At 37.5% G+C, this 19,675-nt stretch overlaps 3 protein-coding genes across 8 annotated transcripts in view; 1 reads left to right on the top strand and 2 right to left on the bottom strand.

Moving 5' to 3' along the window:
• Nucleotides 1-2,000: 2,000 nt before the first annotated feature.
• LOC116732531 (secretory phospholipase A2 receptor-like) lies at nt 2,001-5,974 on the bottom strand. Its single transcript, XM_032582767.1, has 5 exons — nt 4,682-5,974; nt 4,210-4,590; nt 3,764-4,120; nt 2,989-3,077; nt 2,001-2,872 (listed from the first exon to the last, which is right to left on the bottom strand). Exons 1-5 carry the CDS (start codon nt 4,713-4,715, stop codon nt 2,759-2,761), a joined length of 975 nt encoding a protein of 324 aa, XP_032438658.1. The 5' UTR covers nt 4,716-5,974; the 3' UTR covers nt 2,001-2,758.
• A 148-nt stretch (nt 5,975-6,122) lies between these two features.
• On the top strand, nt 6,123-14,497 carry cd99l2 (CD99 molecule-like 2). 2 transcript variants are annotated; one of them, XM_032582770.1, is made up of 10 exons: nt 6,123-6,300; nt 7,897-7,956; nt 9,573-9,620; nt 11,063-11,158; nt 11,382-11,435; nt 12,416-12,484; nt 12,576-12,626; nt 12,720-12,839; nt 13,444-13,509; nt 13,781-14,497. In XM_032582770.1, the coding sequence occupies exons 1-10, from the start codon at nt 6,240-6,242 to the stop codon at nt 13,840-13,842; spliced, it is 687 nt and encodes a 228-aa protein (XP_032438661.1). In that variant the 5' UTR covers nt 6,123-6,239; the 3' UTR covers nt 13,843-14,497. The 2 variants fall into 2 exon arrangements, with proteins under 2 accessions (XP_032438661.1, XP_032438659.1); XM_032582768.1 differs by having other exon boundaries at nt 9,570-9,620.
• A 446-nt stretch (nt 14,498-14,943) lies between these two features.
• Nucleotides 14,944-19,675, bottom strand: part of LOC116732524 (myotubularin-related protein 2-like) — a 28,789-nt gene continuing 24,057 nt past the window's right edge. For 3 of the 5 annotated variants that reach the window (XR_004341814.1, XR_004341815.1, XR_004341816.1), the window contains 7 exons: nt 18,137-18,184; nt 17,921-18,013; nt 17,697-17,810; nt 17,452-17,495; nt 17,241-17,373; nt 16,781-17,056; nt 14,944-16,714 (listed from right to left, as the gene is read on the bottom strand). Coding sequence is in view for 2 of the 5 variants with exons in the window: in XM_032582754.1 (XP_032438645.1) it covers nt 16,919-17,056; nt 17,241-17,373; nt 17,452-17,495; nt 17,697-17,810; nt 17,921-18,013; nt 18,137-18,184 (570 nt within the window). In the remaining 3 variants the exon portion in view is untranslated. Of the gene's footprint in view, nt 16,715-16,777; nt 17,057-17,240; nt 17,426-17,451; nt 17,496-17,696; nt 17,811-17,920; nt 18,014-18,136; nt 18,185-19,675 lie in introns of those variants that run through there. The other 2 variants (XM_032582754.1, XM_032582755.1) reach the window with 2 other exon arrangements.

Here is a 19,675-nt window from a genome sequence, read left to right as displayed (position 1 = left end):
GGTAAATTTCTCCAGTGTGCTTCGAACATTTTCGGCCTTTTCTTCCTTGATGACTGTTTCATGGAAAATGTGTTGCACGGTGGCTGACTGCAGGCAAATGTGAGCATTGAACCCAGGTTTGCCTACACGGAGAACTCTGTTTTCTAAGCAAACATCTTTATTATAAGACAGCACTTAATCTTAATCAGAGATTTATTTTTTTAATAAACAAGTTGTTTGGGTCTAGCAAGTTGTGAAAAAGCTCGATATTTTTGTCACTTCAGAAACAGAGTAAATTTCAAGTCTATATTTTTAAAGGGTGTGTGACAATGAGAGTCTCACTTGATTGTATTACACTGCTCAAAAAAAATAAAGGGAACACTTAAACAGGTGTTTAACACTTAAAGTGTTCCCTTTATTTTTTTGAGCAGTATATTTTATCACACTGAAATTAGGACAGAATATAGAAGTGGAGGAAGGTCATGCAAAATAACAGGGACAGTAGCAACTGAAAAGCACTTTATGATGTTCACAAATGAATTGGACATTTATGTTTTCTACTAACAGAGTAATTGGATGGGTGGGTGGCAGATGGGGTAAAGGGACAAGGGTCAGAGAATTTTGTTTTGTTGGGGACAACATAATCAGAACTGGGACGTTTCAGAGAGGCAGAGTCAGTTCTGCAGAGAGAAGGAGTTATTAGGGGGAGAGGTCATCTATGTTAAGATGTTAAGGTCCTACAGGTCAGTGGTGGAGGCTGCAATCTTTAGTCATATCAATACTACTTCATGGCACAACTCTCGAAAATAAATTTCTAAAAAGTCCCATTAAACCAAATATGAGCAGCTGTGTTTCCATTAAATATAGAATTGTGTTGTAGTGAAAAAAAGGACCGGATGCCTTTTAGTATTTGCTCACTGAAGAAGATGGAAGAACCTATGAGAAATATTTAATACCAAATTTTGCAACATTCTGAAATCCTATCCAAAATTAGTTGGAATGTCAGACAGCAAATAAATACATCCTCAACAGTCAGTACAAGTTACACAAAAATATCCCTAAATGCAGATGAACCAATTGCCAGGCATCATTACTAGAAAATGGAACAGTCCATGACGTTTGTCTTCAGACTCACTGAACAAACTCAAAACCTTTCTAGGTAAATTCCTCATATCCCTCAAAGTTCTAATGACTGTTTTAGGAAAAAGTGCTACACGGTGAATGACGGTAGGGAAATATTAGTATTGAAGTCATCATCCAGGTTTGTCTTTGAATTCTCTTTCCTAAGATAATGCCTTGCATTAAAAATATGATACTACACACAGTTTTGATGAGGAGGACATTTTTCTGAAACACAAGCTGTTTGAGTTCAGCCCAAACCTGCTTTCCTTCCACTCTAATTGGGTGCTGCTAAAGTTACATCTTCATACATTTCTGTGGTTTTAAAACCTCTGTCCCTCTTGAGCCTTTGGATTATCTTTAGATTTATTATTATTGTCCATCGACGGTCAGAGCAGCATAACTTAAAGAGAAACAAGCAGTGATGTGAGTGTGAGAAGTCAGATTCCCCCCAACCCCATATTTAACTATTTCAATCAATCCCCTTTGCAGAAATCTTTTACCATGACTTTAAACTGAACTCAAATGTTTTATCTGGAGATGACATTTTAATAGACATTAAGCTAGGTTTTGTTTTCAAGGCTCATGAAATAGAATTAGGATAATTGCAAAGATGTTTTTGAGATCAGAGTTGTTGGCCGAGGGTACAGAAGTCTGCTTTACTCTCAGCCGTTCTAAAGCCATCGCATCAGTTTTATTTCTGTATTTAAAAGACAAAGATTAGCAAAATGGAATGACGAGGCAAATAACCTCCATCAGTAATGTTGGGCAGGTATGTAGGCACATTAGCAGGACTCTGGAGGACATGACTGCATAAATCTCTTTTGTTAGGCTAAACTTGACATATGAACATTTGACAATCAGGAAGTAAGAAAGTTAAAAGAAGTATTACAAGCATTACATTTTATTGTACAAATGATTACTTTATTGAAATAAATCAGTGACCTAATCACAGACTAAACATAGGAATACAAGAGAAATAAAGGTTTTGGTTTAAACAAACTGATACAGAACACCTGCAGAGAAAAATATGTCAACATCTATTTATGAAGGTCTAGCAGGATTTATTACAGATTATGTTCCATCACTGTTTTGCGTTTCACCTACAGCACTAGTGCTATTTTTCAAATAAAACAGAATTAATTTGTCACACTTAACATTCATATCTCCATATCGTCCACAGTCTAAGCAGTACATGTCAATTTATCTGTGGTTCTGAAAAATAGTCTCTTTTATGTCTTCCATATGATGGATGACACACTGTAGAGTCAGCCTCATCGTTTGTAATCACAGATTTTGAAGCTTATAAAAGAATGGAGATGATTAACTCCTAAAAAGTTCAAGCCATAAAACGCATGTTGTGCATATCAGATACATTTACTGTATATCAGAAATTTGCAACCTTTTTAGACTCTTAAATGCATCTGTAAATATATACTTAGATCTTAAATTTGTTTTAGTTTGTCATGCTGTTGCTTTAGTTTACACTGTATCTGCATAAAATATATTTTACCAATGTGTTTTCTTATATGACTAGGATCAAATGGATGGTGTAGACAAACGGATGTTGGCATTTAAAAAATAATAATTATGTCTTAATTTAGTAAACATTTTCCTGTGTTAAAATCTGGCAACAAACAATAAATCTAGGGTTTATATCTTAAAGAAAAGAGTTCACTGCTTGTCCTTCTTTCTTGAAGACTTCACCATCAGGCTGCTCTCTCCACTTTAGGGTGACCTCATTCCCTCCGTTCTCCTTCAGCCTGTCCTGGAGCTAGGAGATGTAGATAGCAAACATTTTAAAAAGCATTTGGTTACAAAAAAACCCCCCTCAAATTCTAAGCATGATTAATACAACCAAATATCGAGCCCTAACAGTTCCAGCCTTGCCATTTTAAGGATGCTCTCTTTCAGAACGGCCTCGTTGAGATTCACAGAGTCCTCAGTCTTCAGTCTCAGCTTCACCCTCTGCTTTGTCACTGGGTTGAAATAAAAAAAGAGATTAAAGTTGTGACTAGTAGTCACTCACCAGTTTATTGTATGCAAATTAGATAAGTGCCATGAATTCAGCCTGTTTATGCCTGTTACATGAAATGGTTAATGTTTAGTTTAGTTTTAGGAGGTGGTCAAATTGGAATGCATTCTGTAGATCTGTTAGTTTGATCTAACTTCTTTGTCCTGAGACGTTAATGGGTTATTCGTTCACATAAGCAGATTAAAATATATTTTCTGTTGGTGCTCTTTACTGTTTGGCAACTCTTTTTGTTTCACGATGGTTTTCCTGGGCATGGAAAGGGCTTGCTAGCTTGGTTAGCTTGGTGCTAACTTAACTTAGCATCGGCGCTGATCGTTACTGACTCTGCCTACTGCTGTGTCTCTGTCTGAGTCTTGTCCTCTCTCTTGCTGTCTGTATCAGATGCTTAACTTAATTGGTCCTCTGCCTCCATTAGTGATAATAATAGTTGTAATAAATGTAGAATTTTTGTAGCTTTGGAGGAAACGGCATCTTTTTCTGTTGTTGTTAATTGGTGATATACTGTATGGACACAATTTAGACAAAAAAAACCCAAAAACTTTTTTTTTTTACCATGAAGTTTTTGTGATTGATTTAGAGCACAAGTAAAAATAAAAATCAGTCTAGAAATCTCATTATTGAAACACTTACGTGGGGGGTCATAGTAGCAGACAACAGGTAATTTTGTTTCACAGGACAAAAACCTCCATCTTCCTTTACTGTCTCCAGATGTTATGCCACAGATCATAGTCATTGAGTTAATTGGATTGTCGGCATCATCCCAGTTGCTGAACAAGACGCTGCTGCCATCAGACCAGAAAAAGTTTGGAAATCTAAAGAGGCCAATCCACAAGTAGGCTCCAAAAGGCACCAATTCCTTGACCATGCGATTCTGTAGATCACTGCTTACTGTAGCCAGATCTACGAAGTTCTCCCTGCAGTACATCTGGGCACTGGACCAATTCATTTTTTTGTCCACATAAACATATTCAGGTTCCAGCTGTGTGCCTGTCGTTTAAAAGAAGTCAGAGGTCAGTAAGTTGTTGACATCCTATTTTAGAATAATGCTTTTGAAAAATCCTGCTAGACATGATTACCATTGTAACAGAGAACTGAGTAATTTATCTCACAGTAATCATCCCACCACAATCCAGTGCTGCCAATAGACACACAGAACTGACTGGCTCCAATAAAATTGGGCTCATTAAAAAAGATTTCCCAATTGCTGTAATTAGCACCGGCCCCTATGAAGTCATCAGACCACCACCAGTGGATTAGACTGTAGAGACCAATCCAGGTGTCAGAGCTGTGCCTAGCAGATAAAAGCGTGTCCATGAGCCGGGTCAGTTCTTCAGAGTCCTGGATTGTGACGATGTCTGTATAAGTCTGTCTGCAGTAGGCCAGAGCTTCAGTCCAAGTCAGAGATAGATCAACAAAGTGGTACTGACGGGGAAGGCTGCTGGAGAGGACGGGGCAGGCTGCAAAAAAGTAGGCATTTTTGAAAATAGTCAAATTTTGAAAATAGTCAATGTATATTTTTTAATAGAAATGTACATAAAAATATCTGACCTGAAAGAAACAAGACTAGCAGGATCCTCTCCATTGTGAGTCGACACTGTTGACTGCAGAAGAAAACGCCGGCTTTCTCAGAGCAGTCTGGGAAAATGACAACCCTTCTGTGTGCTTTATGACTATTTGTCTTTTGGTATGCAAAACATGTTGCAGCAGCAGGCTCCAAGAAAATATTTGAATTGAAACTACGGACAAGATTTGCAACTTGAGTTCATCGTATCTATGCTTCATAACCAAATGATTTACATAAAAGAAACAACTCTCACCCGTATGCATCATTATCCACAGCACAATGCAAAACTCCAGAGCTGCAATTTTGTTAGATATACATACATACTCATTTAGGATTTGCACAAACATTCAGAAATTTTACTAAGATGCTATATGCTCTGTAGACCTAAATCATGGAACAGATATCAGATTAAACATTCATTAAAGAATCTGTCAATGTTGTAGAAGTCCACCATAGTTATTTGTAATGGTTGAAGAGACGCTGTCCATTCTAATTGAAAACAGTGGAATGGCTGGAATTGATGTAATAAGCAAGGCAGTAATAATAGTCACTTGGCGGATGATACAATCCTTCTCTTGATAAGTCGAGATTAAATCCCTTTAGCTCTTCAAACTCTGGACTTCAACTAAACTTAAATAAATGTGAGCTGTTTTCCCTGAAGATTATCAACTAAAATACTTGTATGGTGATAACAAAGAAGAATGCTTGGAATGAATGACAAATGTAAGTTGATTCTAAATAGACAGACAGCTCAATTTTTGTTAGGATATTAGAGTCTCTTCAGATTTGTCTTCGCGGCCTATTTTCTTTCTGCATCGACCAAGGTCATTAAGGATGTTAATAAATTAAATTGTAATTTTATTAGGAGGAATAAAAATCCCTATATGTGAAAAGATTGCCTGGTTAACCCTGACAACATGTGTGGTAGGTGGAAGAAAAGGAATATACTTTGAAATTATGAATGGTATTTTGAAACTCATATGGTTACAATTTTATGTAAATAATCTTTTAATTTAATTTTCATATATACCCAGTTTAGTGTTTAATGAGACAGGAGGACTTCTCTCATAGTGTGTTTGAGCTGAGGAGATTGCCAGTGAAATAGTATTTTCACAAACAGGTTCTGCTTTACTTTACCTTTTTGTACTGTAAACAGTTAAAGGATTTTTATGAAAGAAGAGGCATCTTGTTATATTGAGGTATTACAGTGAGATAATGCATGATGAGTATCTCAATACAATGGGATTTTTTTTTACCACAGTGACAGAAACGGGCTTCCATAGAAATTTGTCCTTTTTTGCTTTCTAGCAAAAAATTTCCTTAGCGTTTGCAAAAAGCATACTATGGCGGCCATTTTTTCTTTATTTTCTGTAGGTTTTGCATTGTTACCAATTATTCTTCGGTTTTTATTTTGAAAGGTAGTAGGAAGTGGCCCAATGTGGGAGTGTCACTGAGTGCCGCACTCAGAGGTTCCTGCCTATTCGGCTTTATTTAAAAGCGAAGAAAATACCGTTATCGCAGCTGAATTGAAGTCTGCGAGTCATGCCGACCTTCCGCTCTGCGTGGACTCTGTGTGTCCTGGCGCTCCTGCTGCCGCTTGGAGGTGAGAACCCGCGGTCACATCTGAATGCAGCTGCGGCGTCGGCCCTCTTTGTGCCGTAGCAGGTTGGTGAGGTTGACCGCACGAGGCACAGTGATGCGCCTCAGAAACGCACGAGGTTGAAAAGCTCCGCTTGCTATCATCCATTTGATTGTTTTCATTTTTTCAGCAAACCGTAATAGACCCGACACTTGTAGGATATTTAATTGGTTATAACAACTTGGTATTAAACGTTCGGTTTATGCAAATAAAGAGAAGGCTGCTGACAGGGCAGAATAGCAGTCAGTGCAGACCCTCACCATCCTCATCCTCTTTATCCACCCTGAGGAAGATAAAGTAGGGATGTCCGACCTTTTACAGACCAATTGCTTCTATTTTTTCTCACCAGTCGGCTGAGAACTGACACAAAAATATAAAATTATATATATATATATACTGTATATATATATATATATATACATATATACATTATACAGTATACATATATATATACTGTATATATATATATACATATACATATATATATACTGTATATATATATACACAGTATATATATATAATTTTAAATGAAACTATTGACTTGACTTTGTATGCGAATACACATCAGTTATAGCAGGCATATTAAAGTGATAGCCTTTTGACACTGGGAGGATTGCAAGTTTTCTCACCAGCAGGAGCTGGTTGCAGGTGTCAATCAGTTATTGGTCGATCTGAAATTTGGTTTAATGATCTAAATGTGAGAGAATACAGACTAATAGGAAGAAGCAATTAGGCCCCCTCAGCTCATCTTCTGAAGTTGGGACATTTTTTCCTACAACGACACTCCAGAGGGAGACCTCTTACCAGATGTTGGACTGGATTTCTATTACAATGTCATTTGTGAACGTTAGCTCCTCGTTTTCAACAGCAGAGCTTTCCAGACTGAAAAAGGTTGTCAGTTTGGAGAAGATCTCAACATTAATAGTTACACTAAATGGGAAACGCAAATAGTTAGCAACAGGTTTGATAGAGGAGAAGTCAGTAAAACGCCCCTCACAAACTCAGTGCTCAAGGCAAGAGGCCAGAGAGCACCAAACTCCATTTTCCTTTATATTGGACAATCAATTTAATTTTACATAGTTGTTGCAGTAGGAGTATAGTTTGTTCATGAAATATTTTGTCCTATTTGGTGACCGATGTTTGTTGTAAATATTGTGACGTATATTCACAAAATGCGGTAATTAATCCAATTTTGTCATTTATTGAGTTATGAGAAATTACAGTGACTGCAGTGTGCTACAACAAAGGTAAGATAATGCAGAACAGATGAAAAGCAACTCAAACCACTTGTATCTTTTTACTCTCGGTCGGTTTTACTCCAAAGCCATTCAGACCGTGAAACAGAGTGAAAGACTCAAAGCTATTGTAATCTAGTCAACGCCTTGACTTGATTAAAGGATATTCCCTTTAGCAGACCACTACTCCCTGTAGTTGTAGCATCCTCTCAAATGAAGGATGACCTCCCCTGAGCAGAGTTGTGTTCAGTGTGAACAGTCATCTGGGACAACATAGACAGACGTGTAATTTCTGTTTTTCTCTTTCGTGTCCTCTGTACTAAAGTCCTGTCTCAGTTCGACTTCAATCTGGCTGATGCTTTGGATGATGAGAGCGTTAAGCCATGTAAGTAGACTCTTCACCATGTTTATTTATTTTTATGAATTGGTAAAGTAAGACTTGCTTTATGTTGGCATTATCTTTGTTTGCTTTTCACAGTAAAGTAGTTCTATTTTGCGCAGGCTTTGCCCTTTAAGGCTGTCCCTAGTGGGTTACCCACTTTGTGTGCAGTGCAGAACTGAAAACCTAGTACTGGCCCATCTGTTATGTGGGCCTACTGGCCCACATAACAGATGGTTATGTGCTACAACTACACCTGCTACACCCACATAACAGGTGTAAGAGTAGCACCATGTGCTACACTTACACCTGTTATGTCCATCTGAGTCTGTCCAAATTATGGTGAAACTGGACAATCGGCTCCCAGCTTTCTTCAGCAAATCAAAACATCTGATCATAAGAACAAGAATGAATAATGAGCAAGACGTCCACAATCTCCCTCTGCTTGACCTGCCAGACCAGCATGACCTATGACCTTCATGCCATTTGTGCAAGTTGCCTTGTTCCAGACCATGCCATGATTTGGAGAATGCTCCTAACGATCAGGATGGGAGGCTTGCTGCCCTGAAGCCCTCAGTTAACTCATTAGTTGTTTTACTGGACACGTTACCCAAGAAGACTTGGAAGATCGCTTGATATTAAATAATAAACAACTGGTGGGTGTATCGGAGGGATTAGAAGAGTTTATCTGTACTGCTTCAGTATTTGCTTAGCCTTGATGCTAACCAATCCTCGACCGGACCCATCGTACATTGCAGGTCAAGCCAACAGAGGAGGGGCCCCAGAGCCCGTTGGTTGCCTGTGTCAACCTGTTTCAAGTACGGAAAGAGATTCTATCAAAGGCTGATCGCTCAGCCGCAGATGCTCCAAAAACTTGCCTCTTTTTATTTAATAATCTTGACAGTGAGATAGAGCAATCTAAACCTTTTTCTGTATTTAAAAGAAATTAGAAAGTTGCTATGAAGATAAGGCGTTGACTGGCTGTATATTTATTTTTTGAGCGTATTTTTTTGTGTATAAATATGAAATATGTTTGTGATAGTACCATGAGTTGAATAGCTAATTTTATTTTTATGTAACTAGGGGGGCAGCAATTTTAAATTCATGCTTCCTTTTTTATGATTTCTTTTAGTTGTTACATTAACTATTCATTTTTAGTATGGAGTTAATGAAATAAAATAAGAAAATGGATTAAATGAAAGTGAAGAAGGAGCCAAGTCTGGTCTTTTCTTCCAACTCCATGGATCACTCCTCCTGATGGGCCAATCTGCTAATCTGAGGACCCAGGCCCTGCTTTGTTAAGTTTGATTTGATTGCATAGCATTTTGCTTGGGCACAACAGCACAATCAGTATACAACATTTAATTTACTGCTCCTGAGAGACTTTTCAATTAAATTCAAATTCAAAAATACTTTACTGTGATCTCAAACGGAGATTTCTGGATAGATGGTGGAGTTACTGTAGTTCCAATTGTGGTCTTTTTATTTGACTTTTGTAATTTGGTTGATACAAGCCAGTTAGCCTTCATGTTACTCTGTCCAGGTTAAACATCTGCTTTAGCTTAATCTCTAACAACACAGCCACAGTCTGCATAAAGCCTGTCCTCTCATCCTAACAGCAGCTTCTGTTAGACCAAAGCCAGAAGCACCAACTCGAGGAATAGAACAAGGTAAGAAATGTGTTGCATGACTTTTGTTTGACTCTCTTAAATGTGTCATTTAAATTCACTTTAAAGTCAAATATTCACTTTGGGATGGAGTATGGTCTTCCCAGAAATATTTTTTTTACTTGATTTAAAATAAAATGTGAGCCAGGTGTGTAGAAGATGAATCATTGTGCTGAAGATGTTCTGTTTCGTCAAGATGTTTTGTCTCACGTTCAAAAGGTTATTTCAGTTCTGAAAATGATTGGAAGCAACGAGCTTATAATATAAGAAGTTGTATTCAGAACAATCACACTGGAGTGAAAAATGAGGCAATTTGATCACCACACACTAAAAGTGTTGGTCATTACTTCAAATTGAGGATTCCCTGGGCTTCTGTTAAGGCAGCTGGGATTTCAGGAACATACAGTTGAGTTTAAAGAACCTATAAAATATTTTTTTTTGTTGCCATTTTCTTGAGAGTATACATGATAACACAAAAACTGTTTTCACTTATTGTTAGTGGTCGGAGGAACAAAACTGACCTAATGTTTCCTTATAGATCCATTTAATCCTAAAAAGAATTAAATGGTTTATTCTTTGGTAATATATGACATTCATATTCTCTTAACAAATGACTATTCCACCAGGGTATGTAAATTTATGAACTATAAATAATTCAGTCCTCTGAAGAAGAAAATAACTGTAGGAACATTTTCATCTCATATGTGTCTGGAGCATCTGAGATGAGGATGATATTCTGGTGTATATTTAAACTCAACAATACTCCCAGGCAGAGATTGATTCCATAAAATATCCAAACACAAGCTCATTCGTATGGCGCATGCAGTCCAGTGCAGCCCTGAATGTTTAGACTTCTACACTGGAGAAACTAAAGAGCAGCTACATGAATGTGTGGAACATTTTGGACAGGTGAATCTGAAAAGGCCAACTGTGTTGAAAATGAAAAATCAATATGAAATATAGAAGAGGGCTTGAGATTTCATCTTTCTAACTCATACTCCAGATATAAGATCAAAACAATTCACATGGCATCATTTAAGGACATATTTGGATTGTCAAGCAAACATCGAGTTGAATGGATCTAGTGACTCATCGTCCCATTAGTGATGTTAATGTTCCCATTAGTTTGATTGTTCTGACTACCACATATAAATAAGTTCCTTACTCCCAACCCTGTCAAGAACTGAAGGACTGCTTTAGACGTGAGGTCTTGAAGAAACAAAAATAGCCCAGTTGCCTTCAACTGAAGTACTTAGGACTGTCACAGCCTGGATGATGACAGAATCTAAACCAACATGTTGGAGAAGTCCCTGGACATGGACACAAAGTGCAGGCGGACTGGTAAACCTGGAGTGAAAGTCAAAGTGTGCTGAAGTTGAAGACAAATATCCTCCATCATTTACCAGTTACTGTGTCATTGATTTGTTTTTTTTTTTTCTTACTAGCTACAGTAAGAACTACAACCACCAAAGTCCCAGTAAAGGTCAGGCCAAAGCTCCCTACAAGTACTGAAGTATCAAGGAAGACGAAACCCAAGTCAAGTGAGTTAAACAACTTTACCAGGTTTGTTGCTTCTGCTTTAGATCTAGAAAGAACTTTTTAGAAATTATTATTATTATTATTATTATTACTATTAGATGAAGAGCTTTCAGATATAAATATAAGTGTTCGAGTAGGTGAAAAAATATTCTGAGTCTTGGTTTCCTGTTGGTGATATAATCTAAAAACAGATGGTGTTTATAATTGTTCTTTTAATCTTTACAGATGGACAAGATTTTGATCTGGCAGATGCTTTGGATGAAAACCAGAAGCCAGGAGGTAGAATTTATAAATGATTATTGATGATTATAAATGATTTTTAAACCCAAGTGATTTGACAAAGATCCACAAAAAGAGAAGAGACAAAAAAACCACGGCAATCAGTAATGTACTAAACAATTTTTCATTTCTATTTCAGTTCTGTCTGCATGATGTCAGCTTGTAGTGCACAGTACTTTGCAAATTTATAGTTACTGCAATATCCCTGTATGTATATACCATGTAGAACAGCTTGAAATGCAGTAAGTGTTAGTAATTAATTATTTAAGTACCATGCATTTAAGATATCAATGTTTGTATATTTGATGACACTTGCAGCATCAAATATGGCTCACATTTGACCTTTGTGAAATTGAACAGATTTAGTCAGGGAAAACACAGATCATATACAAAATTGTGAAGATTAGGCTAAACTTTGGGGGGCAAATTTGATCAGTAGGTGGCGCAATTATGAAGGTCAACGTGTTTTGGGTTTTGACTCCCAAACTGTAAGTCCCACAAAATGTTTGTGTTAGCAAAATCCTTGAATCAGTTTAATCACAGACTCAGCACCAGTCTGACTCCTGTCACCAACAGAAACACCAGGGGCCTCATGTGGAGAGAATGCCTTCACCATATTTTACACACAAGTCGGCATGTATAAAAATGAACATGGCGTAAATTTACACAAACTTTTTACCTGCTGTGAAAATGTGCGACAGCCATGAAAACTTTGTGGACAGTTGCAAACTACAAAACTCACAAAAATCCACTAAAATCTGCGGAGGAGCCCCGTTCCTGTAGGAACCAACTCAAATGATGGTATACTGTCCCTTTAAGGGACACCTCCTCTGAGCTCAGGGTGTTTGGAAACAGGGTTAGGAGCTGGCAGCCACTGTCCCCTGCAGGTCACAGCGGAATAGTTGATGCAGTGAATCATCAGATTTATTGCCTCTAAGGAGCGCGGTGAGCCTTTACCTTCAGCGTTGTTTTTTTCTCAGGAGGATTTTCTGACAGTGATCTGGAAGGTGTGAGCAACGATAACACCTACAAACCCGACAAAGGAAAAGGTCCGATTTTATTCCCTTAAATCAGTCTAAAGTTAATAGTTGTGTTTTTTTAAAGAAAAAATCTGATTCTATTTGACCTCTGTTTCCTCAGGAGGCTATAAAAAAGGAGACACCAGCCAGAGTTCCCATGATGAAAGCAGTGGTGAGGTTTTATTGTCTGATGTTTTTGTCCTACAAATGGATGGCTCGCAGAGCTTCATCCTTTTTCTGCCTGTGTATGCGGGTGTGTTCACAGAGGTCACTGCAGAGGTCGGCACCATTGCAGGAATTGTCAGTGCCGTCGGCATGGCGCTGGTGGGGGCCATCACCAGCTACATAAGCTACCAGAAGAAGAAATTGTGCTTCAGCATACAACGTAAGGTTCCTCACTAAAGTCATCCTAAGCTGTGAGCACGTTGGAATCGCAAGTTACTGCGTCATAAACTTAAGCCTCTGTGTGGAGAATGTGATTTTCAGGCCTGAAAAAAAGTGGTGAACTTATATTTTAGTTGTGTAAAAAAAGTAACTGACCTGAGTATAATTTGATTTCATCTGTCTTTCAAAAGAAAAAAAAATCAATGAAGTAGAAACTGTAAATTCCTAAAAACAAAAAACTGCTCCGTCAGCTTTTACTAAATAAAAATTGGAAACAATTTGGGTTACTAATTGTTTAACAATTTTAAAAAGAAATTCTACCAAGAAGACAAATGAATTAATAAGTAAACAGTTTGTATGGATTGCTTGGATTCAAATAGCATTCAAACTAGGACTGGGTGAAAAACATATCACGATATGAGAGTTTCATATCACTAGATATCGATAATTATTGAGTTTTTTTTGTCTTAAATATCTGAAATACTGCCGAGCTATCATGACCTTTCCTCTTTTATCTAAAGTTTTCACACCAAGCTGTTGGTTTTTATTTGTAGGCAGTTATGACAAGGTAACAAATGTGTTTCTAAGAATCTCTCTTTTTACAGAGAGCATGAATGTTGACATTAATAAGGCTGAAATCCCAGAGGGAGTGGTGGCAACCGAACCTCAAGGTACTTCATCTACCTCATTTCCAATACTTGTTATTATCATTCTACCCTCATACACACACTTCTAGTTACAATGGATTTATATCCTAGTTCGGTGTTCGGTGACTCATGGTCATCCCTGAAGGGTTGATGTCATCAAAGTTTGTGGAGACTACTAAGGATTGCTCCACTTTGAAACCACTTGATTGTTTTATGTGGGTTTTTTTTTTGTCTTTTATGAATTTATGTTTTGTGTATGACTGAACATTTTTTCAATTTACTTTTCTTTCTGCAGCACAACAGACGCTTTTGGAACAACCAAAGTCTGGACCACCTTGTGATGAGAATGCAGTTTAGGAACCAGTCAGTCACTGAGTCAGTCAGACATTTCAGCTGTCCTTTCATCCACATATAGTGTACTAATATATAAACATAGCAAATTCCATGTTTGTACCATTATAGGCTTTGTAAGGCATGGCGCTTATCTAAGCTATAAACTGTTTACACTGCTGAGCATTTCATCTTGTTAGACGTAGAACCACTTGAATTCAGATCGGCATCTCCCATTTGTGTTTGAATTCCATTTAGTGTTTTAATGAGGTTTGCATTAGAAAAATGCACATTTTTAAATGGAGTCTGTAGGAAGTGAGTCTGTAGTTTGTCTCAGTGCTGACCAGTGAATGACCAGCAGGTTCTGTAGTTTCTTCAGAGCTCAGATCAGCGCCATGTCTTCGCTGAGTAGAGAAACATTTGTTTTAGAATTTTTGATGGTTGAAATGATTTCCTCCTGTTAATCTCACATTCTGACACGTGTAAGTAAAACTGCAAAACTACTTTATTTAAATTACTTTTATTTATTTCTCTTGCAAGTTTAGAAATTTGTACCTGACTAGTGTTTTTACTAAAGTGTGACAGATTTACTGGCATGGCTGCAAGGGGCAGTAGTTGGTAGCAATGTTGCCTTGCAGCAAGAGAAGGTCCATGTTTCGAATCCCGGCCTAAACTCAATTTACAGTTATATAAAAATATTATGACATGCTGTAAAATCATCTCTTCTAATCTGAAAATGTGGAGCAGAAGAAATTATGAAAAGGTTTTACAAAGGCTTAGATGTGAGTTTACTCTTTAATCTTTTTCATTCTTATTTACACTGAAATCTTAAATTACTTCACACACACACCCACACACACACACACACCCACCCCTACTCACACACACCCACACACACACACACACACACTGTTGTCTTTCAGATTCAGACATTTTTTTCTTCTGACTGTAGTTATGTGAATATTAGGAAATGTCAGCACTACCACAGTCCCAGACCAGATGGGATGAGACGTTTTCTTTATAAGACACAATATGACCATCACTCCTGGTCATATGATGACCTCTGTTCGCTCCACACGCCTGGATTCAAGTCAACACACACACACACACACACACAACTCATTTCTAATTCTGGAAATGTCTTTTAGTGACCTTCACTTCCTGCTTTGACCAATTGTTACTCAAAAAAGAAAAAAAAATAAATCACTTGTGATGCCTCTTCAGTGCCTGTTCTAGACATGAATGCTTCTTTCTGCAAATCAAATGATTTGAAACGTATCACTTCTCTGAATGTCAACAAAATTATGTCCAGGTCAGAAATGTGAAAAGCTGCTGCTTGAGTTAGAGACTTTAACCGTAGTTGGATCTGTTTGTGTGCTTTGTACTTCTGCTGTTATAATGCTGTATCTAACTGAGACTGTTCCTTTGTACTCTCTGCTGCATGTTTTTCTCTATGTGTGTCAAACTGTTAGCCATTGTAACAAAAAAGACATCCTTTGTCGGTTGTAGGGTTTTGACATAATGTGGACTTTACCAGGTTTTTAATTATTCAAGGTAATCCAAGGGGAACCAAGCCAAATTTTCTAAATTAAAAAATGAATATCTCAGTACTAAAACCCTAGAATTTAAAGGAAATGTACTTTTTTTTACTATGACTTTTTCACAATATTGAACTCTGCTTAAGATGTGCCAGTTAACTGATTTTACTTGAATTATTACTGTATGTACTCCAGTTGTCTCCAACATAAACTAGTAAAATAAAGAATTAATAAAGGGACTCAGCTTCCACTGTGATCTCTAAAGGGAATAGAAGAAAATATTGAAATGTCGAACAACGTGTGTGGCTTAAATATGGAAATTGCTTTTACGTGGAACTTAAAAACATGTCCATAATCTAGCAGTTCATCAATTTTTAGATCATATCTCAGATTTTGTTTATGCGATTCAGTGGTAAATACTGATACGATCATTATAGAGGTGGACTTTTAACGTTTATGTCAACACTTACGGTGACAGCCTATGTAGACTTTAATGCTAAATACTAGATTTAATTGGCTTTACTCAAAGGACTCAGTCCTACACAATTATGGCCGTATTTTAGAGCTTGTGCTGACATATGACATTAAGTATGAAGAAATAATGGTACTTCCCTATTACCCTGTGCTGTCTGATCATTTTTAATTACCTTTGAGTTTATTTTAACTGGGTATTCCAACCCTGAGAGAAAATGTTATGGTGTCTTTATCAGACAATGATGTTAAAAACCTGAACAGAAGTCAGTTTTTAAAAAAAGAAGAAGTTGAAGAGCTTCCTTTTGGGAAGCAATTTACCTACAACCAAAATTATTGTGCATTTTACAAATTCATCAACACTTTTGTATAAATGATAATTAATATCTATGCATGCTAAATCTGTCATTTGTCAAGTATTTGAATTCTATTGTAAAGACTAGAGTGTTTTAACGATGGACCCCAGTAGCTGGGTGTAAAGGATATTCTGTAAACTATTCTGTACTTTTATCACAAATTTTCTGCACCATGTAATCTTATGTTGCAGCAAAGCAGGTTTGTTGTGATAAATCTACCAAGTAGGTCACACTAAACGCCCGATCTGAGCACCACAGTTTAAATCAACAATACCCAGAAAATGTTACATAATCTTTGGTCTAAAATGTTAGTCTGGTAAAACCCGGCCTCTTGTCTTGCGCTACTTGCTGCGTTCCGAGGCTCTGGGCTCTCGCATGCCTGTCAAGTCTCTCGTTTTGGCCAGGAAACCGTTTTTTTTACCCCCTTCCTCGCCATGCGCCAGGATTGTTATTTTCCTGCAAACACCCCGTATTGTGCCGCCTGCACTGTCACGTTAGTTCCGTCGCTGGAATAAAATCCTTTCTGATATTTGACTTTAGAAGAATAGAATAGAGTTCAACTTTATTGTCATTGCACTGTCACAAGTACAAGCAACACACATTTACACATTTTATTTGAGGAGAAAAAAAAAAGAAGAAGAAAAAAGAAAAAGGAAAAACATTTTTTCGACTGAAACCATTGTTGTTCCTATTATTTGATTTACTGGCTCAAAACTTTGGATAGGACACTTCGGTGTCTCAAACAGCAGAGTGAAGTGAGGTTCCTGTGTAAGGGCTCGGGTGTTCCGGTGCTGGGTGTGTGTTCAGCTCCTCCACCCTCCTCTGCAGCTCTGCTCTGAGGAACAGCAAGTCCTTCAGCGTCTGATGCACTGGCACCTGGGAAACATCACAGAGAGAAAAACTTAAACGGCCAAATACAGGGGAGAGAATCAGAATAATAACAAAATGTATGTAATTAACATGCTTAAAGCCAGATGATTTATTTTAAATATAATTTTTAAAGCCGCTGCATGAATACTTTCTGCTAATCTGCTAAAGTAAAGCAAACAGCCGCGCTTACCTGTGGCCTCATGCGTGGGTTCCAGCGGGCGTAGTAGCTGGTCCACAGCTCCAGGTGTCTGGAGGAAAGCAGCGGATACAGAACGCAGTTCTCATAGACCAGGTAGAACGGGTTGGTGAATTCACTGGGCTGGCTGGAGGACGACATCAGGGTCACAGCAGGTCAAACGTTTGGTTATTAGCTACCTGCAGTCAGACGGACAGATTTTCACCTGTTGATGTAGGACCACAGGGACACTGTCTTGGTTTGAACCTCCTGGATAAGAAATGAGAACAATTTCAGAGGAAGAAGAAAAAAAAGTCTCATAATGAAATCATATTCTTGGTCAATAAGAATAAAATCTACAGATTAAAGCAAAGGAAAAACAATCAACCAGAAAAAAAATCAATATGTTGACATGTATGACACAATTACAAGAGTGTGGTGTTACAGAAATATTTAGTGTATGTTACACACCTTGGCTGACTTCTCCTGCTCACTGTTGCAGAGGAAGGTGCCAAAGAGGCAGCTGTAGAGATGATCCAGGACGGTGATGAGGAACAGCTCATTAAATTCAAAGGCCGAAGGAAACTGGAAAAAAAATGAGAGGAGAATGATTGAATGATAGTGTCACATGCCGGTGGATACGCCTTTCATATTTACAGTCTCAAGCTCTGAAGCTGAACACAAAACGCTCTCACCTGTCGGGTCATCTGCCAAACACAGTCCATAAACTGGACAAACAGAGGTGAGCGCTCTGTATTGGTATGGCTCTTATCACCGTGTCCAATGCGCTGTGTGGAACAGGAAGACATCCAGCAGTGAGTATACACACACACACACACACACACACACAGACCAGGTATGACATTTCATATGACCAGTAGAAACATTTCATGAAGCTAAACAAATCTTACAGAAGCAAATCTGTGTCCGAAGCTGATCCACTCCTTTTCCAGCAGAACCTGAAGAAACCAAAAAAATGTCAAACTAAATATAATGGACTTAAACGTGCAATACACTGCTAACTGCGGTTTGTTGTAAACGTAGTGCGTTTTGAATGTTATCTTCTGTTATAAAACTGCTCAAGTCATGTAAAATATGACATAAAAAGAAATTTAACACCCTGAAATTGGGCCTCTGTTGCTTTAAAAAAACTCCTCCTCTTTCTGAAACTCCGCCTTCAGGACGTCTTCACAACATGGCTCCTCTATTAAACCCTTTAACAATGTTTTCACCATCATTTCACTGAGAAGTGGCTCCTGTAATGAGCTCAGCAGATGTACAGTTCCACCAGGTTTTTGCTAATTGCTGCCGACTAGTCTGAAGGAGCTGAGTGGGGGAGGGGCTTCTCTGTGAGGCTCGGAAACTGCAGCTCAGAGGAGGAGCTGCACCTCGAAGGCGGAGCTAGGTCTACCCAGGCATTTTGCACAGCTGAACGGTTGCCATGGAGATTACAGATTTTCTCAAACATGAATGACAGAATCAGAGCAACACTCCAGGTATGTCTTGTCAAGAAAATCCGAGCTCATCCCACTTCCCCATGCTGGAGATTTTAGTTTAACAGTAATAATAAATAAAGTTATCTTTAAAATGAATCACTCAAGTGACATCAGGGCCCAGCAGTAGACTTAAGTGTCAATAAAGTTAGTTTAACAGTAATAATAAATAAAGTTATCTTTAAAATGAATCACTCAAGTGACTTCTAGGCCCAACAGTAGACTTAGGTGTCAATAAAATAAATCTGGTTGTGTGTGTTGTTTTTGTCTCATGCAAACTTTGCTTTAATTCTACTTTTTTCTATCTAATCATAAGAAATCATAGTCAGACAGAGAGAGTCATTAAACAGGAAAAGCAGGTTTCCTGGAAAAAGAGGAAGTTAGTTTCCAGCCTGCAGATTTATAAATATAGCTGAGACTATTTCTTATTTTAAAGCATGAAAGTTTTAAAGAATTAAATCTAAACATTTTGAGTAATTTGATAAGATTCAAAGTAAAATACTTATATTAATAATGGTTTACTTGTAATAATATTTACACGAACATTTGTGGGAACACTTACAAGAAAAACAAGTAACTGTAATTTTAGTATTAAATAATTAGAATCATGTATTATTCTTTGGGTTTCTTTTCAGAAAAACATCTGTAATAACTCACATTAGGATTATAATAAGTATAATTAATAAGTTATGGTTATAAAATCATAAATGAATGCTAAATCAGAGAAGCTGAAGAAAATAAATGTGATATAAGTTATGGTTATAAAATTATAAATGAATGCTAGATCAGAGAAGCTAAAGAAAATAAATGTGATATAAATGTGATTTTTACATTGAACTTGAAATGGTGTAAAAAGGTGTAACTGCAATTAAACATCACTGATATGTTGGAGGTAGATGGTAGGTGAAAGGTGAAAGGCAAGGAACTAACAGGAGAGCAGAGATGATCAACACCTTA

The sequence above is a fragment of the Xiphophorus hellerii genome, chromosome 14 (assembly GCF_003331165.1).
Source record: "Xiphophorus hellerii strain 12219 chromosome 14, Xiphophorus_hellerii-4.1, whole genome shotgun sequence".
Lineage (NCBI taxonomy): Eukaryota > Metazoa > Chordata > Actinopteri > Cyprinodontiformes > Poeciliidae > Xiphophorus > Xiphophorus hellerii.
This window is presented reverse-complemented; position numbering and strand designations above follow the sequence as displayed.

Excerpts from the sequence above, each read along its gene's own strand:
- LOC116732531 (XM_032582767.1), bottom strand. The coding sequence starts at position 4,715 with ATGGAGAGGATCCTGCTAGTCTTGTTTCTTTCAG. Across the intron at positions 4,591-4,681 it reads GCTAGTCTTGTTTCTTTCAG|CCTGCCCCGTCCTCTCCAGC; the intron begins GTCAGATATTTT and ends ACTTTTTTGCAG. Across the intron at positions 2,873-2,988 it reads AAGAGAGCATCCTTAAAATG|CTCCAGGACAGGCTGAAGGA; the intron begins GCAAGGCTGGAA and ends TACATCTCCTAG.
- cd99l2 (XM_032582768.1), top strand. The coding sequence starts at position 6,240 with ATGCCGACCTTCCGCTCTGCGTGGACTCTGTGTGTCCTGGCGCTCCTG. Across the intron at positions 9,621-11,062 it reads AACTCGAGGAATAGAACAAG|CTACAGTAAGAACTACAACC; the intron begins GTAAGAAATGTG and ends TTTTCTTACTAG. Across the intron at positions 12,840-13,443 it reads ATTGTGCTTCAGCATACAAC|AGAGCATGAATGTTGACATT; the intron begins GTAAGGTTCCTC and ends CTCTTTTTACAG.